The 27,628-nt window shown below is 46.1% G+C and overlaps 1 protein-coding gene across 1 annotated transcript; it reads left to right on the forward strand.

Annotated features, from left to right (window-relative positions):
* Positions 1 to 389: 389 nt before the first annotated feature.
* Cenpu (centromere protein U) lies at positions 390 to 27,397 on the forward strand. Its single transcript, XM_051169651.1, has 13 exons — positions 390 to 584; positions 2,403 to 2,451; positions 4,311 to 4,422; positions 8,100 to 8,202; positions 10,028 to 10,088; positions 10,836 to 11,069; positions 16,825 to 16,894; positions 18,102 to 18,210; positions 20,516 to 20,594; positions 21,537 to 21,584; positions 22,054 to 22,115; positions 25,246 to 25,402; positions 27,258 to 27,397. The coding sequence occupies exons 1-13, from the start codon at positions 544 to 546 to the stop codon at positions 27,369 to 27,371; spliced, it is 1,239 nt and encodes a 412-aa protein (XP_051025608.1). The 5' UTR covers positions 390 to 543; the 3' UTR covers positions 27,372 to 27,397.
* The last annotated feature ends 231 nt before the right edge of the window (positions 27,398 to 27,628 follow it).

Genomic DNA, 27,628 nt, shown 5'->3' on the forward strand with positions numbered 1-27,628 from the left:
ATCATGAATATGGATGCAGAAGGGACGCTCCAGGTTTACGTTTCCAGGGAAAATCCTTGAAAAGGAGGACAAATAGCACGTCAAGTTCGACAGCTGCCACAGAGCGCTAAACGCAGCACCAGCGTTTCTCAATGCAAGGCACTTGACTGGTGTCCATCAACTAGGAAAACGCCCCCCGGAAGCCCAGGAGTACAGATCCACCGGCTGCTAGCTTGGGTCCACCTACACCTGCACCAGCTCCGGGTCATTTCGCTGCCCAGGAGGCCTGGGAGTTCCGAACCTCGGAAAAACTGGCGCGGGGCGCGGGGCGCGGGGCACGGGCGGGAGGGACAGGCTCGGAGCAGCTAAACCGACTGCTTCCGACTCTGCTCCGTTGTGGGGGTGTTTATTCAGTCCGGGATATTCATCATGCTTCCGCCCGGGAGGCTTCTTAGACACGCCCCGGAAGAGGCGGGGCTTAGAAAATCTAGGCTTTGATTGGCTGTTCTGAGTAAAGCAGGCTCGGCGCGAGTTTTGGCAGCCGAGGGCGTTGGGAGCGGTAGGATGGCGGCTCAGAGAAGCTTGAGATACCCAGGAGGCCCGGGGTAAGTGTTGGCACCCTACACTCTTGCCCGGGACGGACTCAGTTCGTCCCAGAGACTCGCCATCCCAGCCTCGGTTCTCACAGTCCCGGGTCCTGGAGCCGTGGGGGAAGAGATAGAGTCCTAGGAGTCAAGCTGGGCGGGAGAGAAACTCAGACACCAGAGTTGCTTTGTGTGACAAGCAGATATTTAACATTTATCCTTCCTGGTTGGTCGTCATTGCTTTTTATGTCCAAGACCCAGCTGTTTTCGTAATAGAAAACACGGACGCTGGAGCCAACCAAATCTCTAGCGAGGGACCAAGCAGTTTAGGGCTTGGGGTGGCCCGAATGCCTAAAGGACATTCAGGGTACTTCAAGGCATCTTTTTATTATAAAGAGAAACACATCTGACAAGGCTGCTAAAACTCTGAAAGGTTGGTTCAAGCGTCTCCATGCAAAGGATCTTCTGGGCATGCCTGGTGCGCACCCAAAGCCTGGTAGAAGTCTGGCAGAAAGGTCTCCTGGGTAGGAGGGCTTCTGTGGGAAGATTGCCTGTGAGAGATGGTGTTTGTAGGTACCACAGGGCACAGATGGTGCGGGAACCCACACTCGGTGAGCAGTGGGGAGGAAGATTAGAAAAGAAATATAGTGACTAGGGGAAAGGAACTTAACAGGGCATGGTGGTACATGCGTTTGTTTTTTATTCTTTTTGGTTTCTCAAGACAGAGTCTCACTGCCTAGCCCTTGGTTGTCCTGGAACTCACTCTGTTGACCAGGCTGGCCACAAACCCAGAGGTCTGCCCACTTCTGCCCCCCCTCCAAGTGCTGAGATTAAAGGGAGGTGGGCAAGGGAAAAGGAGTATAAAACTTGATTTGCTAAGCCTGAGGTTTTTGTTCTTTCAACATCCTGAGGTTTGAGACTCATGAAATCTGTTGTTCATCCTTCATTCCTAAAGCACACAGGTGCGTACAACAGAGATTGTATGACTGGTAATCTTAGAGACTTCCGTGCATTGGAAGCCCCTCCAGTACTCCAGCCCGAAGCCAGAAGGAAATGTTAAGAAGTGGTTTGGGGGGGGGGGGGGGACCAGACAAGGCACAGGTGGAAAGAGTTCAGGCTGAAGCAGTGTATTTAGCCTGGTTTCTCTCCTCCTGCTACGGGAGAGCATTCAGAAGTCACTTAACGCTTTCTGAAGCCCGAATCACAGTCTGTAGTTACTTATTAAAGTAGGGAATTGGCTACAAATGGGGAAATCTCAGCCCCAGCCCTGAGTTACTGGGGTATCCTATGCTGAGAGCCACCTAGCATTGCTTAGCCCTGCCCCTTCAGTTCTGGAGTGGGAACCCAGGGCCCCACTTCTGTTGGGACTAGTGTACCACTAGCCTGCAACCCTAGCCCAAGCCTCTTAGGTGGCTCTGAAGTCAACTGAAATTTGAGAGCCAGTGTTCTGAACGACTTTGTCTGGCTCATAGCAGTGATGCCCCACATCACAGAGGACGTGGGGGTACGCATGCAGAGCGTTGGTGAAAGTGTTGTGAAAATTCTGTGTCTGATACAGCCTTTTAAAAGCAAACTCCTAGCAAGATGCAGAGATAGCCTTTTATTCTGTAACCTAGTACACACACAGCTGAGATGGTTTACAAAGTGATAAGTGTCCCCCAACCCCCAATTCTGCTTCTTGAATCGTGTGTTGCCATAACTTCTGCTCTGCTGGGTGAGCACTAAAGGGGATAGTTTGGGAAGGGGTGCCTGGGAAAGACCACAGCGTGTAGTGCTTTCCCTGGCTGCCCAAACGTTTTCCGATTTCTCTTGTTAAATTTTTGTTGTCTGTTTTAATAGTGCAGCACATCCAAAGAACACTTTGGGAAGAACACATTCCAACAAACATGTAAGTAATCTTTGTTAATGTGATTTAAAACAAAAAACATTGAAAACAAAACTATCATTTTGTAGGAATCACGTTATTGCAGATTTCTCCTCACAAACTTTTTTTTTTTTTTTTGGAGACAGTTTCTCTGTGTAGCCTGTCTATCCTGGAACTGACTCTGTAGACCAGGCTGGCCTTGAACTCGTAAAGATTCAACTTCCTCTGCCTCCCAGGTGCTGGGATTATTAATAGTAGCTTTAAAAAGTACTTTATTCAATATGATGGAGTGAAGAAATGTTATTAACATTTTAGAACCATTTTTTTAAAATTTTCTGAGCCTAGCTTGACATAATTTTATCCAGGTATTTGACATCCTGTAAAAGCTGTGTAATGCCCTGTATTGTCATTTTTCACTTACAGCAGTTTTTCCACGCTACCATTTTTAACAGCTGTGTGTGGGTTTATGCTGTTCCTCTTCTTTCATCGTAATAGTTTTATTTTTCTTCAGGAAATGTGTGTTAAAGGCAAGTGCATTTGTTTAACACTCTTGATTGCTAATTCCAAAATAGTATGCCTTGCATTTCAAGTTAGAGTAATGAGGCAGAGTAATGAGTGCTTTTCAAGGTGAGGGCTCGCCCTTCACAGTGCTTTTGACCCCTTCTCTGTCCTTGGCTTTCTCCATTGTAGGCAGGAGATGCTCCCTGTCCTGCTGCCCCGACTCTCGCCTTGGCTAACACGAATCCCTAGCATTCCCCTCCAGGGAAGCCTGCTCTGCGCTCCTGCCCACCACTGCTTAGAGTAGCTGAAGTCCACTGTGCCCTGGGGGAGGGGGAATTTCTCTATGCCAGTCCCTTTCCAGACTTCTTTGTTGGCAATTGGTGTCTAGAGTGGTTTTTCTCAGCTTTCAGGCTCTCCCTCTGGGAGGCAGTGGCTTTGCATGCGATGGAGGCTTCTTTGGCTTGAACGCAAACCTTCTGCTCGCTCTTGGCGTTTCTCCAGGTGGCACTCCATGAATGGGGCTTTCCCCGAGGCTTGGAGTTTTGTCTACCAGTGTTATTGTATACTCTTTATATCTTCCAGACATTTCTTATCTGTTAATCATAATATCCTTGCGTATTTTGTAAGCTAGGATAGAGGAGTTTCTCCTTTTGTTCTGACACTGGGATTTAGGGTTTAATCTGTGTACTGAACTAGGATGAACAGTAAGCATTGGTCTCTGTCCTGCAGGAAGGAGGCTTTACACACGCGTGCGCGCGCGCGCGCGCACACACATGCACGCAGTCAAAGCTGCTTATGAGCTTTTGGGCACATGCCCTTTTTTCTGGGGAGAGGATCATGGCTTCCCCTATATCAGCGATTTAGCTAATTGATACCCTTTGGGCCAAATGTAGCCCACCATTGTATTTGTATAGAATGTTGTTTTGTTTTATTTTGTCTGTATTTTAAAATGACAAATAAGCTGGGCGAGATGGCTCACACCTATTTATAATCCTAGGACTTCAAGGCCAGTCTGGAATACATAGTGAAACCTGTCTGGGGGGAAAAAAGCTAACCTAGAATGAAAATGTCTCATGACCTATGAAAATGGTATGAAATGTCAGTGTCCAGCAGTCAGGTTGCGTTGGAATGTAGCCACACTCGTTCCTGCCTGTCTTGTCAGGAGCTGCCTCCGTATGTAACGGTACAGAAGTCTAGTGGCCTACAGAGCATAGATGTCTACTCGCTGGTCTCCGTAGAAATGGCTTAGGGACCCCTGCCTTCCATCTTGAGGGATCTGAGGGTGTCTGCACCGACTGCAGGGCTAGCTGGAGGGTCCTTTGGAGGAGAGTGTTGTCAACATCCTGGTTGCCGTTTCAGTGATTGGTTTTATTCACTTTTAGAAAGCTGCTCAAAAGCACAAGCCCAACGATGTGTTTGACTTTCCTAATAATTCTGATGTCTCAAGCATGCTGGGAGCAATGGAGGAAGAAGAGGAACCTTATGAAAGCTTTGGTCAGTGTTCTGAGCCCCCGCCCATGACTGGAAAGAGCAATGCTTAAGGAGAGGGCTGCTGCCATCTCCACTGCTTAGTTCCAGAACAGTTTGGTGTAGAAGAAACAAACGCCCTGACACCAGTCAGCCCCTTACCTTTCCTTTGATCCCTGGACACCATAAAGTTATTTCCAGTCTCTATGGATGTATCTAGAATCGTATAACAGCTATGCCATTCTGGTGGGCTTTTGTGACTTAGCATTACGTTTTCAAGGTCGTAGCATGCATTTACTTCGTCCTTAAACTTTATGGATCAGTGCTGCTCCATTGGCTTTGGGTTTTCTTCTCCTTGATTGTAGTGCTGCTGTGAACATTCAGGTTCGAGGGTTTTCTGCGTGCGGGTGCATGTGTGTGTGTGTGTGTGTGTGTGTGTGTGTGTGTGTGTGTGTGTGTCTGTGTGTGCACGCGCACGTGTGTGAGAGTATGTGAGTGTGTGTGTGTAAGAGTGTGTGAGTGTGTGAGCGTGTGTGTGTGTGTGTGTGTGTGTGTGTGTGTGTGTGTGTGTGTGTAGGTGCCTACTGAGTTCTCTGAGACATGTCCCTAGAAGAACTACTGAGCCTATAGCACCTCGGGTACTATGTTCTGTTTTTTTTACTCTAGCCAGCCGAGTGAGTATAAAATAATGTCCCATTGTGGTGTTGTATGCATACAGAGTAGATCTAGGACATAAAATTCACTCCCTATCTTTCTAGATTGATTGATTTATCTACATATCTTTCTTTTTGCTGTTGAGACTGGGTCTCTCTGTGTAGCGCTGGCTGCCCTGGACTCGCTCTGTAGACCAGTTATGAAGAGCCGCCCTGGGGCCCGCTCACCTCGCTGAGTGTGACAGAGAAGCACCTCTCATCGTTCATCCCCAGAACCCTCTCACTGTCCTTACCTCAGCCTCTGAAGCCTTCAAACAGCTCCCGGTCCTCACACTTCAGCCCCTGGCAACCACTCTGAGTTAGGATCTCTGGGAACCTCATGTAAGAGGAAGATGCTTGCATCTTGGTCAGGGTTACGACTGCTGTGATGCAACACTGTGGCTAAAGTAATGCGGGGAGGAGAGGGTTTCCTCAGCTTATACTTCTTTGTCACTGTTCATCATCTGAGGAAGTCAGGACAGGAATTCAGACCGGCCGGAAACCTGGAGGCAGGAGCTGACACGAGGCCATGGAGGGGTGCTGCTTACTGGCTTGCTCCCCATGGCTTGCTCAGCCTGCTTTCTCATAGAACCCAGGACCAGCAGCCCAGGCTTGGCATCACCCACAATGGACTGGGCCCTCCCCCATGAATTAGTAATTAAGGAAATGCCCAACAGGTTTGCCTGCAGCCGGGTCTTATGGAGGCATTTTCTTAAGTGAGGCACGGCCTTTCACTTGTGTTAAGTTGTCATGAAACCATCCGCACACTTGCCTTCCTGTAACTGGCCTATTTCACTTAGCTTATTGCCTTTTCATTCATTCCTCTCATCATGTCTCCACACTCCCTATTGTCCTGTTTTGTCTCTGTGGTGCTGGGGATTAAGCCCAGGGTCTTGCATGGGGCACGGGGATGTCTTTGTAAACCCAATTTTAGCAGAATGCGGTGACACACTGTCATGGGAGTACTTGGGAGGCAGAGGCAGTAAAATCAGAGGTTGAAGGGCGTTCTTGAGTTCACGCGCAGCCTGGGCTATGGGAAACCTGGTCTCAAAGCACAGCGGCAGCAGAAAGCTGAGTTCATCATCCACTCACCTGTCGGTGGAGATGGCGTGCGGATTTCTCTGAGTTCCTGCTTTCACCAGTGTGCAGGTACCCACAAGTAGGATCACTGAGGTCTCTGTCGGTCACACAGCTGTAGGGTTATGTTTCTGAGGGGTCCTCAGTGCTATTTCCCACGGTGGTGGCCTCATTTTACATCTTAGCATCAGTGCGCATGGGTCAGTTCCCCTGGGCTTATCTCGCCTTGTTAGTCATGACTGTCTTTTCTCTCTCTCTGTCTCCCTCTTTCCTCGTTTCTCTTTCTCCCTCCTCTTTTCTCTTTTCCTGGTTACAGTTACCTAAGGGATGTGACATGTAGCTCGCGGTGTATGTGCACTTCCACGGTGACGTCAAGCCGTCTAGCTGTGCTCTTGATCAGTTGTAATCTTTACTGTCTTTTCAGGTACTGCCCGTGTTTAGACTAGAATAGTTTGTCTTTTATTGTTGTAAGTTGATAGAGTTGACTACTTGTGGAAATTTAAGATGGATTTATTTGTCTCTGTGCATCCACTGATGAGCACTACCCCCACCCCAGCTGAGGAATAAATAAACGCCATTGCTTAGTTGAGGGCATCATGGGATATGTTATCAACCTTAAAATCATGCCATCGACGGACGTGTTCAGTATTTAAGCTGCTATTTATTTTGGGAGGGAAGTTATTAAGTTTGTGCATCATGCTAACATTTGAACATGGAAAAAAAATATATTTTTGGCTCTTCCCAGCTCCCCTTGCAGCAATTCGAGTCTGTCAGGACTGGTCACCTCAGATTCTCCATCCCTGTCGTTTTCCCCCTCTCCCCAGTGCAGTGGCCTGTCACTGTCTTTCTTGAGCAGGTGGGAGCAGCCTCAGCAGCTCCTTCCCCGCCTTTCCACTAAGGCCACTGCTCTCTGACATCTTCATTCGGATCCACTTGTTGCTCTAGTGTAAAAGCTCCTGCAGTCCAGGAAAACATGACAGGAAGGGAGGTGAGGGACGGGCGCCTTCCCTGGGGGCATCCATACCCCTATCCATGGCCCTGTAAAGCTTGGTACTTTGGGAGCAATGAAGTCACAGAGGGGCACACTAACCCTGAGCAGTCACTGACAGAGGCAGCGGCCTCCCGGAAATGGTCATGCACAGAGGCGAAGAAAGACCGTGTTAGGCTTCCTATCCGTGTTCATCTTGTTTTACGAAAACACTTCTATTCATATGCACGAGAACGCAGATAAATAATTTGAAAAAACGTCTTTCAATTTTTTTGTTTAGATTTGTGTGATATGTGTGTTTTGCTTGCATGTATGTCTGTACCACGTGCATGTTTGGTAGGCATGGAGGGCAGAAGAGGGCATTAGGTGCCCTGGGATTAGAGTTACAGAAGATTGTGAGCTGCCGCGTGGGTTCTGGGAACCAAGCCCAGGTCCTCAACAACAGCAACAGGTGCCCTCAACCACGGGGCCACCTCTCCAGCCCCCCAAAATATGTTTTTATAGGCAATAAGATGTTCTTTTCTTTTCCTTCCTTCCTTCCTTCTTTCTTTCTTTCTTTTTTTCTTCCTTTCTTGATTTCTTTCTTTCCTTCTTTTTCTAAAGATTTATTTGTTTATTATTATGTACACAGTGCTCTGCCTGCTTGTACCCCTGAAGGCCAGAAGAGGGCATCAGATCCCATTATAGATGGTTGTAAGTTGCTGGGAATTGAACTCAGGACCTCTATAAGAGCAGTCAGTGCTCTTAACCGCTGAGCCATCCCTCCAGCCCTGGCAAAAAGGTTTTCTATAACTGAGGCATGAGATAAAAAATATTTGGAAATAGCCTGTGTATCTAACTTTGACTTTGTCGGCCACTTAAACACAGATCACCTTGTATGCCACTGCCAGGGAATATCCTTAACGACCCAGACAGGCAGCTTTTAATTTGCTGTTTTGTATTTTCAGATCCTCCTCTGCACAGCACTGCTATCGAGGCTGAAGATGAGCTGTCCAGAAACTGTGGGTCCTCTGCCTCTCCAGGTGCTCACAAGGAAGGAGAGAGCAGAAAGTATGGCTCCATCTTAAGTTTCTGGGTTTTTCAGTTTGTTTGCTTGTTTGGGGAGGGTTAGACTTACTTTTATTACTTTAAATTGTGTGTGTGTGTGTGTGTGTGTGTGTGTGTGTGTGTGTGTGTGTGTGTAAGTGAGTGCAGGTGCCTGAGGAGTCTAGAGGTGTTGGATCCCCTGCAGCCAGAGTCACAGGTGGTTGTGAGTCACCAGAGAGGTGTGCTTGGGAGTGACCTCAGGCTCTCAGGAGGGCAAGCACTCACAGCCTGAGCTGTCTCTAGCCCTTAAGTGGTTGTTTTTATAAATGCTAAGAAAGCTAAAGTCATTGCAGGATCTTTTGAGCCAGTGTGTTATGATTTTCCTCAAAAGAACTGGTACATAAACATCATTTTCTGTAATTGTTATTACTTATACTCATAATTGGCACCTAGTTATCGTGCCAAGCTGTCTCTTTGGTTGGGCTATGGTTTTAAGTGACTCTAGAGGGACTAGGCATCTGTGTTGATGAGCCAGTGTCTGTCTGTATCCTTTACTGATGTCCCAGGTCATTAAATTATTATTTAGATTTTAAATCTTTCTTGGGTTTGTGCCAAGGTTATTTATCAATATTTTTGTTGGTTTGGTAGTTATGAAACAGGGTCTTCCATTTTATCTCTCATAGTTAATTATGTATGTTTCTTACCTCAAGTGCTGTCTCTATGTGTGTGAGAGAGAGAGTTTGAGAGGAGGGGGGAGAGGGAGAGACAGAGACAGACAGACAGACAGACAGATGGACAGGCATGCAGAGGCCAGAGGATGTCCCTGGTGTCTTCCTCTATCACTTTCTACCTTATTTTTGTGAGACATAGCCTCTTACTGACCCTGGACCTCATGAATTCTGCCAGCCTGGCCGACCAGGAGTCTCTGGGATCCTTCTGTCTCCACTCCAGTCAGCACTGGGATCATAGCCAGCTTTTTATGTGGGTGAGAAGGAGAGGACATTTGAGAGACTGGTTTGCAAGGTGTTTTTATGGCTGGGGCAGGGAGATTGCATGGGTGTCTCAGACGACAGCCGATGGGTCTGAGGCATAGTTGAGAAGCACACAGTAGGTCATGGTGATGCTAAAGCACGGTTGCCTTCTGGGCAGCTCTGGGATTGCTTTGTGGTCAATAGATTGATTGATGGGGTTAATGGTTCTGCCACCAAAGGAAGCTCTTAGGAAAGTAAGGCAGGGCTTGCATATTAAGTACAAGAAAAGTCAGAGTGGGAGGAGGTGTGGGGAGAGTTTAGCATGTCCCAGGACACAAAGAGGCCCCAGTGACAGTTGGCACCTTCTCCCTAAGGTGTTCAGCTGTTTTGGTTTTGGATCCCTCCCTCCCTCCCTCCCCTCCCTCGCTCCCTCCACAGCCTTCTGGTTAGCTGGTCTGTCAGGGAGAGGCTCTGCATCTATTGGCTTTAGGTGCTGGCCCCAGCTCTAGCTGTTGCTACTAATTCTTCCACTTAGCAGTCTTCCTGTGTCAGCCTTCCCAAGGCTCCAAATTAGCACAGGCTCTTCTATGTTCTCTGCGCAGTGGGCATCATCCCAGCGACAGGCCCAGTGATGACCCCCAGAGTTGGGACCAGGGGCTTGGATGAAGTGCAATTCTCAGAGCTGACCCCACTGGACCATGATTACTCAGTAGCCTGGGAAAATCTGACATGAGCAGATGTGGGAGTGGCCAGTGAACCCAGAGAGGTGCCGGACCTGCCCGGGGCAGGTGGAGGATATTATGTTCAGCTTGTTCTCTTACTGAAGCAATGTATAGACAACACTGGACAAGATACTGATGGCTTTCTGTTTGACACAGTTTGAACCCTTCTCAAGATGAAGCAAGTGGAAACACATCTATAAAGAACAGTGCAAAAAAGGTATGATGTGGGATTGTCCCTTCTTCTATCTTAATTTGTAAGATACTTTGTATTTTACTTGAGTAAATACAAATAGAGAAAATGTCCTGTGGCAGTATTTGTTTTCATACAGAAATATCTTATAAATTTCTTTTCTTTTATTTTATTTTTTTATTTTTTTGTTTTTTGAGACAGGGTTTCTATGTGTAGCCTTGGCTGTCCTGGACTCACTTTGTAGACCAAGCTGGCCTCAAACTCAGTGCAATCCACCTGCCTCTGCCTCCCTAGTGCTGGGATTAAAGGTGTGTGCCATCACGCCCGACTTATGATAATTTTAAAATGAATTATTTTCATTTATTTTGTGTATGTGTGTGGACAAGTACATGACACTGTGTGTTTGGAGGCCACAGGACAACTGTAGTAGCTCATTCTTCATGTCCTCCCTACGGGTCTAAGGGATTGACCTCAGACCATCGGCCTTTCCCCGCTGTCCTATCAGACCAGGCCAAGAAAGATATTTTTGTGTCTGAAGTGTTATGAATGAATTCTCAGATCTCTATTTACCCAGTCCAATTCTGTAGCATTCCGACAATATGTTCAGTGTGTGTTTTACAAAGGCAGAGAGAATTGGGTACCATTCTAATCATGCTGTCTTCTAAATGTTCATTCTGATGTTTATAAATGAGAGATGGAAAGTGTGTAGTTCCCCGACATCAGAGAATCACAAGCTTTGAGTATTGTAAACTAGCCCTGCTGTTTCCTTCACAGCCAAGGAGGCTCACGCCCATCAGCGGCGAGTCTGACAGCTCTGAAGATGACATAAGGAGGAGAGTGCGGTCCACAGAGAGACCAAGTGCACCACGGGGGCACCAGGCTGCTCCTCCTGCAGCGTCTTCAGCAACCCCTGAGAAGCCAGAGGACCGTGTCACCTTGAGGAGGACAGGGCCCCATAGCACTCAGCCCTCTGCTCTAGAAGGAACTCGAGCAACACAAAGACAACCGGTGAGCAGTGTCTGCCATCTGCCTCTCGGAGAGAAAAGACGTCATTTAAAATATGAAAAAGGAAATACAAGATTTATCTTGATTTTAAAAATACATCTAGAGCTTTTAATACAGATAGCAATCTTTCTTTTAAAAGCTCTAGACAGAAAGAAAGATTTAGCTACGACTCCATGACCCAGAACCACATCTGTGTCCTGGTGTGCACTGCACAGTCCTTCCCAGGGCTCTCCTCACCATCTGCTTGTCATCAAGACTCTACACGTCATTTTAACTAGTGCCTGCCCTGTTCCTAGATGCCCACCATACCACAGCGCCATTTTAACTAGTGCCTGCCCTGTTCCTAGATGCCCACCGTACCACAGCGCCATTTTAACTAGTGCCTGCCCTGTTCCTAGATGCCCACCGTACCACAGCGCCATTTTAACTAGTGCCTGCCCTGTTCCTAGATGCCCACCGTATCACAGCGCCATTTTAACTAGTGCCTGCCCTGTTCCTAGATGCCCACCGTACCACAGCGCCATTTTAACTAGTGCCTGCCCTGTTCATAGATGCCCACCGTATCACAGTGTCATTTTAACTAGTGCCTGCCCTGTTCATAGATGCCCACCGTATCACAGTGTCATTTTAACTAGTGCCTGCCCTGTTCCTAGATGCCCATCTATCACAGCGCCATTTTAACTAGTGCCTGCCCTGTTCCTAGATGCCCACCGTATCACAGCGCCATTTTAACTAGTGCCTGCCCTGTTCATAGATGCCCACCATACCACAGCGCCATTTTAACTACTGCCTGCACCTTGTAGAATTTTGGGGCTTTGATGCGTTTCCCTTTTAAATTATTTTATTTTTGAGATTATAATCACATCATTTTCTCTTCCCTTTCTTCCCTCCAAACCCTCCCAGAAGCCCCCATTGCTCTTTTTCAAATACATGGCCTCCTTTTTTTGTTAATTATTAGGGGTATGTGTGTGTGTGTGTGTGTGTGTGTGTGTGTGTGTGTGTGTGTGTGTGTGTGTGTGTCTTCCTAAATGCATTAGTACAGCGTGCTTAGTGATAGGTTTCTTTGTGGCAGAATTGGCATATATCCCAGATTCGTTTTCTTAGGAAAAAAATGCTATGAGTCCCATTTGTTTTCAAGGTAATTGAAGTATAGTACCTTTTGGTTCATATTCTTATATATTGTTTTATTAATTCACTTGGCTGGATATTTTAGGTAAACAATTCATTTTCATCTTTGAAAACACTTTCAGGTACAGTGGGGTCCTTTCTCCCCCTGTCCCTCCTTTCTTCCTTCCCCACCACTAACTATAGGCAGATGACCTCACGGGTTATTTCTTATACAGTCTGCCATGGTTCCCTTCTGTATACATAGACAAAACAAAGTTTTTTCTTATTTTTAATAACACTTGTTTTATAAGCAGATGCATATTGTTAGTTATAGACAGACCCTCTAGCGGCCTTCTGCTCTTTCCTGGAAGTCAGGCCATGCTTCCTGCAGCTCTGAACAGAGAGAGCCCTGGGACAGGGTTGGTGAGAAAGTATGCTGGGCTGTGCTGTGTCCGTGTAGGCCGTTCCCTTTGGAGCTGCAGCGTAAGTCTCTGGCCCTAACTATTGCTGCCTCCACGCTCCTTGTGCCCAAGGCCAGGCCGCGCCACATCATAATATGACGCTTACTTATCCCTCCTGAAAACCTGCAAGGGCCAGAATCTGCCCCTTTTCTCTTCAGAAACTGAAGGTCCCTGTCATGTTCTACACAGTGGCTGTCTCTCCTAGGGCAGCTGCTGGGGACTCGAAGCAAGCCGAGGCTCTGTCTGTCCCCTTCATGACCCCATCATGGCATCTCATGACTGGCTGTGACTGTGAGGCCTGTTTTTCTGAAGTGCGCTCTAAAGGGTAATTTTCTTCCTATAAACCTGCTGTTTCTCTTAGCACAAATTGTGTAGGCTATCCTCCCTCTGGTCTTTCACCATAAGTACTCCGTGTCTCAGGGGCAGTGCGGTTGATTGACAGTCTAGTTCAGGTACGTCTTCTTACTGTGTTTCGCTGGTGTCTTGGTGAAGGCGGTGGTGGTCTGTTTGACCTGTTACTTATGTAAAGGAGATAGGTTGGGATTTTTTGTTGTTTTTTCTTTTTTTTTTTCTTTTTTTTTTTTTTTTAAAGATTTATTTACTTATTATTATGCATACAATGCTCTACCTGCATGTACATCTGCAGGCCAGAAGAGGGCACCAGATCTCATCATAGATGGTTGCGAGCCACCATGTGGTTGCTGGGATTGAACTCAGGACGTCTGGAGGAGCAGTCAAGGGCCCTTAACCTCTGAGCCATCTCTCCAGCCCTGTTTTTTCTTTAGCATCACAATTTTATAGATTTTATTTAGTCCTTTGAATTTCTTTTTGTTTTTATTTAGAGTTTTTTTTTAATTATTTATTTATTATGTATACATGCCTGCACGCACACCTACATGACAGAAGAGGGCATTAGATCACACTATAGATGGTTGTGAGCCACCATGTGGTTGCTGGGAATTAAACTCAGGACCTCTGGGAGAGCAATCAGTGCTCTTAACCTGTGAGCCATCTCTCCAGCCCTTTATCGGAGTTTTTGAGATCAGGTCTTAGTGTGGTATCCAGGCTGTTCTTGAACTCATGGGCTCCTGAGTAGCCAGGACTGCAGGCATGTGCTGCTGTATGCTGCCTCCTGGAGGATTTAAGCTGTGTCTTTCCTGAAGACTTTTTGTTAAGCTGTTGCCATGACCGGATGTCCCCGTGGGATGCAGTGGGATGGTTTATATGGAATGCTAAGATCAAGCTAACACATCCATTACCTTTGCTCCCCTTTTTCTGTGGTGTGGTAGTTTGAGTGAGATGCCCACTCCTCAGTTTGTAACACTGCTTGGATGGGCTGAGGGGTATGGCCTTACTGGAGGAGTGTGTCACCCAGTCAGGCTTTGAGGTTTCAAAAGCCATGCATGGTTTCCAGTTTCCAGTGCACAGTCTGTCTTCTGTTTGTGGCTCGAGGTGTGAGCATCAGTTTCCAGCTGCAGCTGCTGTGTCTGTGCCCCCACCCCCACCCCCGTATGAACCCTAACCCTCTGGACTGTAAGTCCCAATACACCCTCTAGAAACTGCCCTGGTCAGAGTGTCTTATCATAGCAACAAACATGTAACACATGTGGTGAGACCTGTGGAGTTCACTTTTAGCCACTGTAAATAATGTTTATTCCTGCTGATGTAGTTTCCCGGCTATGCAGCAGATTTAAATGAAACTTGGTGCCTTCGTTAAGCCACCTGTCACTCTTTCTCCCAAGTCCCATCTCACAGACAGCATGTCCCTGTCCTCCTGATGGTCTCTGCCTCGTGACTCTATTCTCTGGTTAAGTTGCTTTTTATATAAGTGTTGATATAACTGGGTGTAAGTCTACAGTCTTGCTATTTATTTTCACTTGTCCCTTCTAGGTTTTGTTCTTGAGTTGTCTAATACAGACAGGTGCCTTTATTGTGTGTATACTTCCAAGAGTACTTGGGCTCAAGGAGACTATCTTATCCCCCTGCTGTGTGTGTGTGTCTGTGTCTGTGTGTGTGTGAGAGGGGGGGAGACAGAGAGAGACAAAGAGGGGGGGAGAGAGGGGGAGAAAGGAAAGGGGGGAGAGAGGGAGAGAGAGAGGAAGGGGGAGAAAGAGTTCTTTCTTTTGGTAATTCTGATGTAACTGGATGTTTTGGGTATTTGGTTCTCTTTTTTGTGAACTAGTTGTATTTCTTTATGTGTGTGTGTGTCTGTGTGTGTCTGTGTGTGTTTACAAGTGGGGGATGAGAAAAAGACTTGTGAGAGAGCAAGTGATGTTTATCCCCTTAGAAGTCGAACCACCGTGTGGGGGAGATTGGTTGTTAACCAGCTGAAAAACATCCTTGAGCAAATCCTGAGAGGTGTAAATGTGAGCCAAAAACAAGAGGCGGGGCCTTTGGAGACTTGGGATAGTTTTGGCTGTTCATCGCTCCACTTTGAGACGCTCCTAGAGAGAAGTGCTCGAGAGAAGGCTTTGGGGCTTCAGGCTCCAGCTGAGGTTCCAGGTTCTGGTTACTCCAGGTTCCAGCAGAAGAAATCCTGCTGATTACACCGGGAGAATCGTTCCTCAGAACTGATATCTTTACAGTTTCATTATTGTATTCTTTAATCTTCTTTTCCTGTTGTTTAGGTTAGTCAGGTTATAAATGAGGTGCTCTCAGTTAATAAGTTCATAATAAAATATATTTGCTAATAAAATTGAGCCTACACCCTCTCCTCCTTTCTGGCTGAAAGCTACCTCTCAGGGAACAGTAGCTACGTAGCAGTGTGAGAATTCTCTTCCTCCATCCCTGTCTTCTCTGATCTTTGCCTTTATTGTACCTATATTATGACTCTTAACCTTACTGGGTTGCCATTTTTGCTTGAAGCAGTTCCCTTTTTAAGAAGCTGGGGAGAGATCCTGCTGTGTTTTGTTTTCCCACGTTTCCTTTCCAGTTCTCTTGTCCACTTCCTGCCTGATGCCTTCCCCTCGGCCTGCAGAGCACCCCACTTTCTTTGCTGAAGTCCCTGGCGACAGCCTTCCAGATTTTGCCGCCAGGCATTTCACTCGCCTCTGCCTTTGACGGATATTTGTCTCAGTACAGAATTCTGAGTCGACAGCATTCCCCTGAGCTCTTCAGGTCTGTTCCTGCAGCCCTCCAGTTTCCCTTGGTCCTGCTGAAAGTTTTATCTTTGTCCATGTACTTACAGTGTCCCCGCTGGCATCAGGCTTTCCCCCCATCTTAGTGTCACTTGTGGGCTGTGTGTGACATGTGCTCTGGTGTATTATACTGGATGTAGCTAGAATATGGCCTGCTGAACCTCTCACACCTCTGCATCCTGAAAACAGTAGTCATTGTTCAAATACAATTTTCTGTCCAATTCTTACTCTTTTTTTTTTTTTCCAGCTTTTTAAGGATATCTGAGTATTTTGTCTGCATGCATGTCTATATACCACACATATGCTTGGTGCCCCCAGGGACCAGGAAAGGGTATCAGATCGCCTGGAACTGGGGGCACAGACCCATGTGAGTCACCTTGTGGGTGTTAGGAACTAAACCTGGGTCCTCTGGGAGAGCAGCCAGTGCTCTTCCTCCCTCAGCCGTCTCTCCATGCCCTCTCTTTGAACTTTTAATTATACATGGCTTAGATCAGTCCAACTTGTATATTGGGTATATTTTTATTATGGTCTTAAAGCTTACCAGTCATTTAATGTGTTGTCTTATTGTGTGTGTTCTAGGGGTTGCGTGCTTATTTGAAAATGGTCTCGGGTAGCCCAGGGTAGCACTAAACTCACTGCGTAGCCAAGGATTGCCCTGAAGAGCTGATTTCCATGCCTTTTCTTCCCTGAGTGTGAGTGCTAGGACCATAGGCTTTGCCACCTTGCCCTGTGTATGCAGGCTTTGCATATACTAGGCGAGTGCTCCACCAACTAAGCTATGTGCGCAGCCGCTTTCCTTTGCTTTGATTTTGAGACAGGGTCTTGTTTTGAGACGGGGTCTGTTCTTAGACTTGCTGCATGACCAGGGAACGCCCCAGTGTGTTGCTGTTTCTTTGTGTCCTGCGGCCTCCTTGGTCTTTACTCTTCCTTGGGAAATAAATAACAACTGTAGCTAAAATCAGCTGGTGTCTTGATAACGTCGTCTTTTAAATTTCAAGGAAAATATTTTTCTCTAAATTAAAAGGCTATACTATTTGTTTTGTTTCTTGGTAGAAAACTCAGAAGAATGTGAGGCCATCTCCTGACAGAAGGAAGAGACCAACAAGTGAAGCTGCAGACCCAGGTACACGGCGTTGCTTCACAGTCTGTTATTGGGACATGGGACAAAAATAATCCTGTTTTTAAGTTGTGTTAGTTGTTGAAATAGCAAATGGGTTTTTGTTTTGTTTGGTTTTTTTTGTTTTTTATGGGGTGGGTTCAGAGAGGGTTTTTCTTTGTAGCCCTGGCTGTCCTAAAACTCACAGGGATCCATCTGCCTCTGCCTGCCATGTGCTCGGGCTAAAGGCACACACTCCCATCCTGGCTAAAACTGCCATTTAAGAAATTATGCCTTTGGAGTAACATTTTTAATCATTTTGTTGTGAAAAAAATTTTAATGCATATAATAACTTAACGGACTCTAACCCCCATTCCTTTCCTCTCTGCCTCACTTGTCCAAAGTTCAGTTCCCAGCACCCACATCAGGCAGTTTACAGTAGTTCCAGGACCAGTGTCCTCTTCAGGCCCCCATAGGGACCTGCATACATTCACGCACATATACACGTAATAAAAATAAAGATAAGCCTTTTTTTAAAGTCATGTGGATGGAATTACGTACAGTCGTCTATGTCCTTGCCCACTAGTCTCTCTGTGCTGATGGGCACTGTGCTTCCAGGTCTGGACTGTTATAAAGAAAGCCTGTGTGACCCACCCACCCCCTCCACCCTGCGCCCTCCACCCCTCGGGCTTTCTCTTCTCTTACTTTCTTTCTTTCTTCTTTTTTAAAAATCCCTTCCAGTGCTGGGGACTGAGGTCCTCACAGTGAGCTTCATCCTAAGCCTCGTTATGAACTGCCCCCCACCCTGTGAACATGTCTATGCACAATTTTATCAGTGTGTTTTCATTTCTCCTGGAGGAGTAGAGAGAGAGGCTGTAGTTGTTATAAGACAGCTGTGAACCGATCTGCCGTGTCATTGTCAACTCCTACTATATGCCGCACAGTTTAAAAATGGCACTAAAAATAGAAGTAGCAATGTCACACGAACAAGTGTAATGTCATGTGAACAGGTGTAAGAAGTTTAACGTAGCTGAAAGGAGACCCCACGCTAAGATGTAGAGCCTGTCTCCAAAAGCAAGCCGTAGGTGCAGTAAGCGCTGACAGGAAGGAGGGAGGCGGCTGTGGCTGTTCTCACACTCTGGTAGGACTGCTTATGTTCAGGGTTTCAGAGCCCTGGGCCCACAACCGGTTTTGATAAGGAGCATGTTAAACTGACATGTGTTTAATATTCTAGATGCTCCTGAAAGTATGCGCATTTGGTGTCTAGAAGGAAAGAAACGTAGTAAGATCATGGAGCTGGATGTTATTTTGTCCGCATTTGAGAAAACCTTCCTGGAGTACAAGTAAGTCCCCTGAGGCTGTGGTATGCGGACCTGATCAGCTGTGCTCCGGCCATCCCAGTTATCAGTATCATTGTCTTAAGATAGCTTTACATTTTCTTTTTCTTTTTTTTTACATTTTATGCATTTCGAGTTACTATGCCATCTACTCTAGATCTTTCTCACAGATTTTTTTTTTAATCTAGAAATATGTTTCTCCAGTGCTGTTGGTTTTTCTCAGTCAGGTAGTGTATGCCAAATATGGCCACACTCCAGGCTGCCAGTTCCTGTGAAAACAGTGATGGGGGGGAGGGGCCACGGCTATGCAGCCTCCATCAGGCATGGCAGAGGACAGCAGCCTTGTCAGGGCCCCTGCTAGGGGCACTCCCTCAGCCGCCTCCTCCGGCCTGGGGTGGGGGAAGCTAAATAAACAGCTGAACCAGTCAGGTTTCACTTATTTTTCACCAGTACAATTCTGGTGCTGTTCTTTCCTGAAGAGAGCCATTGTAAAATATAAGATATTAAGCAAATTTAAAAAAAAAAAAATGCAGCCTGCCAGAGTGGGTCTGAAAGACATCAACAGGTCACACAGCTGTGAATGTATCTGGCTTTCCTGAGAATGAGGCCCACTGTTCCCCTTGACACTAGTCAGGTAGGGAGGCAGAGGGTGGAGTCACAAAACACAGACAGAGCAGCTCAGGAGATGGGCAGAGGCTGCGCTGTGGGGAGAAGGGACTGTGGAGCCACAGGACAACACAAATGTCCATCTTCTCCAAGCCACTCTGCATCTGGACCAATAATCCTCCTCAACTCTGCCCCAAGGCCAACTTCCTCTTATGCTGCTGTGGGAGACTCGCCTCCTGGAGGAAGAGGAAGGGAGGAAGGCAGGCTGGCATCCAAGGAAGGGTGCCCCTTCCTGCCATGAGCCACAGTGTGGGGCCCCACCACTGGTGTCCTGCTCTTGGGCTTAGCAGCTCATTCAAGGTGTTTAAGCTGCAGGGAACCCTGGGCAGTCTGGCAGACTGCGCACTTGAGCTCATGGGCGGAGTCAGTGAGAGAAATTGTCATGTTGCTATAGAAGAACTGGTGGACAGGAGGACCAGCTCTGCCCGACACTGGCTGCTTTCCTTTATGTTGCTGTGATAACATATCCTGAGGAGTAACTCAGGAGGGAAGGGGTTTCTTTTACCTCACAGTTCCATCACTGTGAGGGAGTCAAGGCTGCAGGCTCTTGAAGCAGGGAGTCACATCCACAGACCAGAGCAGACATATTGAGTGCAGACAAACTTGCTAATTCTGGGGGCTTTCTCCACTTTGTATATTCTGGGGGCCCATGAATAACATGGTGCTGCCCATATTCTGGTGGGTCTTCCCACCTCAGTTAACTCCACTAAAAGTCCCTCACGTGAACGCCCTCAGGATATCATGGTCTAGGCAGCCCCTCAGTGAGATGCTCTTCCCAGTCAATTCTAGATTGTGCGGTTGACAAAACCAACCATCCCATCGCATCTCCTAACCTTCCTCACCCAGGACTGTGTCCTCTGCCTTATCCTCTCCTCCTCTGCTGCAGCCACTCTAAAGACATTGGCCATGGCGCCATCTACCCAGGAAACGCATCTTTCTGTGAGCAGAGACGTGCTTAGTCACCCCTGGAGCACACTCCTTTAGCTATCCTGAGAAATGTGAAGTATACAGTAATTTTTTACTGTAAAATCTTTTTTTTTTTTTTTTTTTTGCAAGAGACTTATTTGTTCCCAACCCATGCTTAAGCACACAATCCTGATTACATTAGGTGGATCAATAAAACCATAAAAAGATAGGACAGTAGGAGGGGAACTTGAAGAGAAGGGCTGTGATGGGAGAGGAAATGGGGTAGGTGAATGAGGAGGCCTTTGATCACTGCATGTGTGAAGTTAGAACACACAGGTTCTGAAAGATGCGTATGATAAAGGACTGTTACGCAGAGTTTACAGAGAACTCCTAAAAGCTCGGTGATAAACAGCTGGGCTGGGGTGTGGCTCAGGGGTTATGTGCTTTCCTAGGATGCTCAAGGCTCTCCGCGCAGTCAGTTGACAACTCAGTTCAGTAATAGGCTGTGTGCTGCTCCCAGGTTCCAAGAGCCTGTCCACCAGCTGTTTCCTCTCCAAACGTGTCGGCGTCGTTCATTCTCTCCCTTGCCCTCTCTTGTTCCCAGTTTTATAAAGCTACAGGTTTTACATTGTTCTTGGGTTTTTAACAATATGTGCCAAACTGTATGTACTTATGTATGAAGTAATGAAATGCATCTTTTAGAATCCTTTTTGATACTGATTTTAATTTTTTTTTACAGACAAAAAGTAGAATCTGAAAGTTGTGGTCAAGCCATCAACAATTTTTACTTTAAAATTAAAGGAGAACTCATCAGAACAGTAAGTTTGCTGACATAATTCTGTTGCCCTTAATTTATCTATCTACCATCTGTCTATTTTGAAACAAGGTCTCTCTGTGTAGACCTGGTTGTTGTGGAACTCACTCTGTAGACCACGTTGGCCTCAAACTAAAGTTTAGACAGTAACCTGTGGTTATAGAAAAGCTTGCATTGGCTGGCTCTGTGACAATAAACACATGAGAACTGCCCTTATTTCTTTCTCTTTCTGTGTGTGTGTAATTGCATGTGTGCATGTATGTGGAGCCAGAGAGGCCCGAGCTGAGTAACTTCCTCAAGCACTCTACAACTTACTTTTGAGACGAGTTCTCACTGAGCCTGAAGATCATGATCTCGCTAGACTGGCCAGCCAGTGAGCTCCAAGGGCCTGCCCATCTCCACCAGCACCTTGGTTTTTTGTTTTTAAGATTTATTAGCCAGATGGTAATGGCACATGCCTTTAATCCCAGCACTGGGGAGGCAGAGGCAGGCGGATTGCTGTGAGTTCCAGGCCAGCCTGGTCTACAAAGTGAGTCCAGAACAGTCAAAGCTACACAGAGAAACACTGTCTCTGGAAAACAAAAACAAAAACAACCCCACAAGATTTATTTATTTATTATGTACAGTATGCTTCTTGCATGTACAACTGCATGCCAGAAGAGGGCACTAGATCTCATCTATAGTGAGATCTCATCTATAATGAGATCTATGTGGTTGCTGGGAATTGAACTTAGGACCTTTGGAAGAACAGACAGTGCTCTTAACCTCTGAGCCATCTCTCCAGGCTCCACCAGCACCTTGTAAAAGCCAAATGTGTTGATGCCGGGGATCCAAAATTGGGTCCTCTTGCTTTCATGACAGGCAGTTTCCCAACTGGTACCTCCCCAGCACGTGGAACCTTAAGCAGTTAATTGAGAAAAATCAGATATTGTTTTTGTCACTGTAGCTTAAAGAAGTCCGAGTGCTAAAAGCTCTGAAAAGGAAGAATGCTAAGGTAAGTCACTAAGTCTCGGTGAGTCTCGGGGTTATGAAGTAGGAGGAAGTGAACACTTGTAAGTTTTATAACCAGCAGTTTGTGTAAGGGCTTTTGTGAGTTTGGTCAGGTTTTTATTTGCCTTTGTAATGCTAATGGAGACTAGGGTCTGGGGCTCTCTGTTAGTCCTGTCCTTCTCAGTTAGCCTCTGAGGCAATCAGCTTAGAAAGAGGAAAGGCTATTTGGGCTCAGTTTTGGAAGTTCCAGTCCATGACTAGTTGGCTCCGTCACCTTTGGGCCTGTAGTGAAATGAACCTGCTATAAACACGTCAACCAGGAGGCCAGCGAGGGAGGGCCCGTGGTCCCACCGCCTTCAGAGGCATCCCTAAGTTGCAGCCTGTCTGCCTGTTTCTCTGTGTGCTTCAGTACCTAGCGCAGTCCAGCACAAGTGTTGGCTGTGTTAACCTAAGTGTGTTCTTGTATTGCTCAGATAATTTCTGACATGGACAAGAAAAGGCAGCGTTTAATTGAAGTCCAGGAAGAACTGCTTGGGTAAGACAACATACCGCTCCTGCTGAGAACTCACCCAAAGGGCAGTGGGGTTTGTCACTTAGGGGAGTGCTGGAGAAGACCGTCAGCTCTGATTTGTCTTCCAGTCTCTGGGCTGGCCGCAGGCAGCCTCAGTATAGCTTTAGTTGAGTAGACTGTAGGATTACACTGCCTGGAACTTGATCAGGCTCTGCCACTGACTGCAGTGGATGAGTTACTGAATTTCCCAGGGCCTCACCGCCTCCTATTCCCAGGCAGAACTGTCCCTGTTCCTTAGGGAGTGTTGTGGGAGTCAGTGAGTTAGCCTAGGAGGGGGCTCTGCAGGCCTCATGCAGAAAGTTCTGCTTCTGTTGTTCGCTTTGTTTTACTTTTTGACAAGTGGCCTTTCTATGTAGTACAGACTGGTCCCTGACTCTTCAGTGAGATACACACTCTGCAGTGGCACTCACGTCACTCCGTACTCTAAGGTCTAGGGTTGGGAGCAGTTCCCATGCCCTGGGTTTGGAAGGCTAGTGCACAGTATGGCAGCCTGTCTGTACATATCCGCCTTCCAAGGTTTGTAGTGCTGTGTGAGCCAGAGGCTTAAGCAGAGACTTCACCGTGCTCTCCGCTCTTAAGGTGCTTTAAAGAGCTTGGGCAGGCTTGGATGTGACTCAGTGGGAGAGCGCCTGCCTGGTGTGAGCGAGGCAGTGGGTTAATTCCCAGGGTGTGTGGTAGCAAGAAGCTTGAGCAGAACACAGATATGTCAGCAAACACTTGAAATGCTATGTAATTAAGTACTGGTTTTTGTTTTGTTTTGCTTTTCGAGACAAGGCCCGTGTAGCCCTGGCTGTCCTGAAACTAACTTTGTAGACAAGCCTGTTCTTGAACTCCTGACAAGGGCTGGGACTAAAGCCTTACACCACCGTTCCCAGCTGAGAGCTAGGTTCTAAAGTGACTGCCACAACATTTTGAGGGAGACAAATCAGTTGCCTATTCCATTACCCATTGGGTAATACAGTAATGGTGGTAGCAGGTCATGGCTTCCTTTATGGCAGGGCACTTTCCTAAATGCGTAGTCAATACGATCCCACGTGGGAGGTATCCTATGGCTCTCTAATAAAGCTGTGCTAAGGCTCAGTTCTGTTGAACCTGGCGTCAGGGAGGCCGTTGACATGTGTTGAGACTGGCTTCTTTAGTTTCCTCTCTAGCTGTAATTGTAGCTAGACAAACACATTTCTAAAAAGCCTAATAAGGTAAGGTATATTATGGTTTTAACTCTGCATATGAGACGCCTAAGGCACTGGGGAGTCATGTGGCCCCACCTGGTCCCATCCGCAGGAAAGGCAGGGAACGCAGCCCTGCACCTCTGGCCATGGCCGTCAGTTCAGTAGAGTTTACTGAGGAAATGTTGCAGCTGTTTGCTCTGAAGAACTCTTTTATAAAAATTGAAAATAAAATTTTTTATTGTTTATTTTGATCATATTTTCCCTCCTTTGCCGACTCCCAGATCCACTTCCACACCTATCCAACTCTATGCTTTTTCTCTCATTAGGAAAACAGACAAATAAAAACAGACAAACCAGAATAAAACAAAGCAAATAGAGGAAAAGAAAAAAAAAAGCATGAGAAACACATACTATTCATTTGAGAATGGTTGTTTTATGTTTTTATTTGAAAAATGAAACTGGCAGCCTCTCTTTCTCCCTTGCCATAATCACAAGTTGCCCCTTTTTTAAATTTTAAATTTATATATTTTTTAATTTATTCACCTTACATCCCAGTTGTAGCCCCCTCCCTCCATCCTTCCTCCCCAATGTCCCTCCCCTAGTCCTCAGAGATGGGGAACCCTTCTCCCCTGTCAACTGACCCAGCCTACCAAGTCTTAGCAAGACTGCCTGCATCTTCTTCCTCTGTGGCCTGGCAAGGCACTCCGCCAGGGGGAAGGCCCCTTTTCTTTTATAGGCAAAGAGAGGAGGCAGTTGGCCCAAAGTCACACATCTTTCTATCTAGGTCCTATGGCAGTTTTTCTGCTGATTTTATTTGGCCTTGGAAAGTGGATATTTTAATAACGGGAACTTTTTGCATGACTTCCTGGTTAAACTGTCATGCAAGCTACTCCTACCTACTCCCAGAAAATGTTAGCCAAATTTACATTTAGCCTACCAATTCCCAGGACTTGAATGACTTGGTGAATTTTGGCATCTGTGAGGCATGTTCTCCGTGGCTGTTGGTGCTAAATGTATCTCATAGTTGAGATGAATGGAATCCTAGAATCTTTTACATGTTCATAAGTTGAGGGGCAAGCCAGACCACCTATCTCTATCAGGTTATTTCTTTCCTTGCCTAGGATGCTCATATACTGTACATTGCCAGACCGTATTATATGTCATTTATTGTTAAAGTTATTTTTATAAAACTATTTGTTTCTGTTTCTCTCTTAAGCTGGCTATTAGCCAAATAACTGAAACTCTGTAATCTCTTTATCAAGCTTCACAGTACAATAACTGGACAGTTATTACTTTCCTTTTTCCGAGACAGGGTCTCTCTGTGAAGCCCTGGCTGTCCCGGACTGCTTTGTAGACCAGGCTGGCCTTGAACTTACAGAGATCTGCCTGGCTATTGCCTCCCAAGTGCTGGAATTAAAGGTGTGCGCCACCACAGTGGGCTTATCACTCTATTCTTAACCCTCTAAGCTAGTCTGGCATCCTGTCAGCATGAGTACCAGCTCCTCTCTCCCGATGTCTCCTGGACCTCTGAGCTCGGGGAATCCCCCACTTCCTCTCCTAACTCCTCCTCCCCTGGTTGGCAGGAAGTCCAGCCCTGTTCTCTCTCTGCTCAGCGATTGGCTGTAAGCTGCTTTATTGACATACCAGGGGACAATTGGGGAGCAGTGTTTACACAATCTTGAGACAGGAGCTTCTCAGAACAAGGATTGCAACTAGATATGGGGGGTACAGAGATCAACATGTGAATTTCATGATAACCTTATGCCTACAGTTTATATGGGAGAAATGTTTTGGTTTGGGTTTTTGTTCTTTATCTAATACAAGCACTTTTATACTTTCAGTCCATGAACAATACATATATTTCTGTTAATTTGTATTTTACACAATACGTTTTTAAGATTAATTTCTTTGTTGTTGTTATCTAGATTAGAACCACAACTGAAACAGCTACAAACAAAACATGATGACCTTAAGGAGAGAAAGTCCTCACTTCAGGACTCCAGGCATTTCTTATCTAACTTAAAACAGCTATATCAAGATTATTCAAACATTCAAGAGAGAGAGCCAAAGGAAAAGGAAAAGGTGAGTTCCGCTCACGTTTCCTGTGTGTCAGATGGTGACATGGGCATCTGCTTGTAGAATACCAGTAGTTTTGAAGTCAGTGAGATCGCAGTCTCTCCTTCTAGCTACTTAATGGAGAGAAGAATCCATGTTACTCCTAAGTGCCCCCTTCAGGGGACTGTTCTTCCAGGGCAGTGTGTACTGTGCACAGCTCTCAGTTGAACAGCCACTCTCTGCTGTCCTCAGCTCACCGAGACGTGCTGTAAAGGCCAGAAGCTGTCTCATTGAAATGGCAGGAGTGGCTCGAGAGGTTGAGAAGTGGTAAAACAGCTGGGAAAACGTAGTTTACTATTATTTCAATACTTTGAAATTGCCTCTGCGACTTTGCTATTGCTATGACACCCAAGTAATAGAAGTGTTTGCTAAAAAATCATAAACTTGTGTACCTAATAACTAAAAAAAATGATGTATCTATAGAATTGTGTATAGCAGTACATTAGTAGACTTGATATAGACATGTGTGTAGAATGTGACACATAACTACACACCACTGTCTCTGTGTATCTCATGATCCATCAGGTTTCTATACTTCGCCTCTAAATTCAATTTTAAGATCTGGCAATGATCTGAGTTTTCCTGAGCTGAGAAGATTTGTTTGTATATTAGAGCTACAAAATACACGTTTTTAAAATGTACCTACAGTTTATTTTAGGGATCTGATTACTAAATTTGTGAAAGTTAACAGTAGCATTGATCCGAACTAAACATAGTGGGTTGTTAAGCCACTATGGAAGGAAGAACAAGGATTTGTTTTCTGCCACACACCTATGTTATCAGAGTTCAACTGAGCAGAAGTGGGCTCAGTTCTTCCTTCTTGCATGTGTGAGACAAATGTCCTCTCTCCTTGACAATCAAGCTGTGGTAACTACTTTGGAATACAGTGCTCTCACAAGAGAGGTTTATACCTCAGTGCCTGTAGCACTGTTACTGTTGGAGCACCTATCCTTTTTTTTTCTTGTGACATGTGGATATGTCACCCCTCTCCCTCAATAAAACCCAGAGCTCCACGTGAATTGGCCCCACTCCCCTTAGAGAACAGGGCTTGGGCCTCTGGAGCGTAGGCTAGCCCACTTCTGCTCAGTTGAACTCCGATAACATGGTAGGTGTGTGGCAGAAAACAAATCCCCTTGTGGGGCTGGGGGAGTCACCACTGGCAGACAGCTCTTCTGCCCACTTGTCATCACTGAGAAAAATACCTTGGAAACACATGTATCAGCAAGCTGTCGAAACTATGGGAAATTACTTAAGAAGAATTTAATTTCCTTCACATGTTTGCCACAGGAAGTTTGGTTTTGTTCATTGGATTGATTCTCTGTTCTAATTTAGATTGGTTTGTGTTGTAACTTTGTCTGTAGACATTTAGATGGCACCTTTAAGGTGTAAGTGACCCAATACATGACTTTCTAAATGATACCTTTGAGATTATTTTGCTGTAGTTTTTAACAGGCAGTTGGTGTCTTTCCATTAGCTCTTGCAGTAAAAGGAAACTTGCTTTAAAATTTTGTTTTGAAATAGATGAGATCAAGTAGCTTAGCCCCGACGTGTGCCTTGTCCACGTCTGAGGTGTCGTGCAGATGCCATAGCTCTTTGAGCCAACTTGTCTCCCTTGGAATACAGAGGTCTGCTCAAGCTCTGTTGAGCAGTTCCGTATGAGGTTACATTTATGTTCTGAGGAGATGCAATGGCCTAGGAGTCTAATGATCTCAGTTAAACAAAAGGAATGAGCCAGTGGAAAAGTACCAAAACTGGCTTTGGTTCTTAGGGTTATGAACGTATTGCTATTTGTGAGTCTAAATAGATTTTCTTTCATCAACAGTATGAGTCATCTAGCCTTCCAGCTCTGTTATTTAAAGCAAGAAGCATTCTGGGAGCTGAAGAACATCTGAAAACCATCAACTACCAGCTGGGGAAGCTCCTGCAGCAGGAGTGAGGAGCCGAGGCCGCCTCCGCCGCCGCCATCGTCGCCGCCATCTCCGCTCCTGACAGACAACTGAACTGCCGTCCTGAAAATAAGTATGGCCTGGTCATCCAGACTAGATCACACCAGTTCAACTGTCTATTAGTTTCAGAAGCCATAGTTATATTTCTGATTATTGTGTACATAAACTGTTAATGATGTCAGTGCAAGCATAGAGTCATTTTGGTTAATTAGGAGTGTCTATTTTAGTATGCCAAAGCTGATCTTCA

Source organism: Acomys russatus, chromosome 27, assembly GCF_903995435.1.
Source record: "Acomys russatus chromosome 27, mAcoRus1.1, whole genome shotgun sequence".
NCBI classification, from domain to species: Eukaryota; Metazoa; Chordata; class Mammalia; order Rodentia; family Muridae; genus Acomys; species Acomys russatus.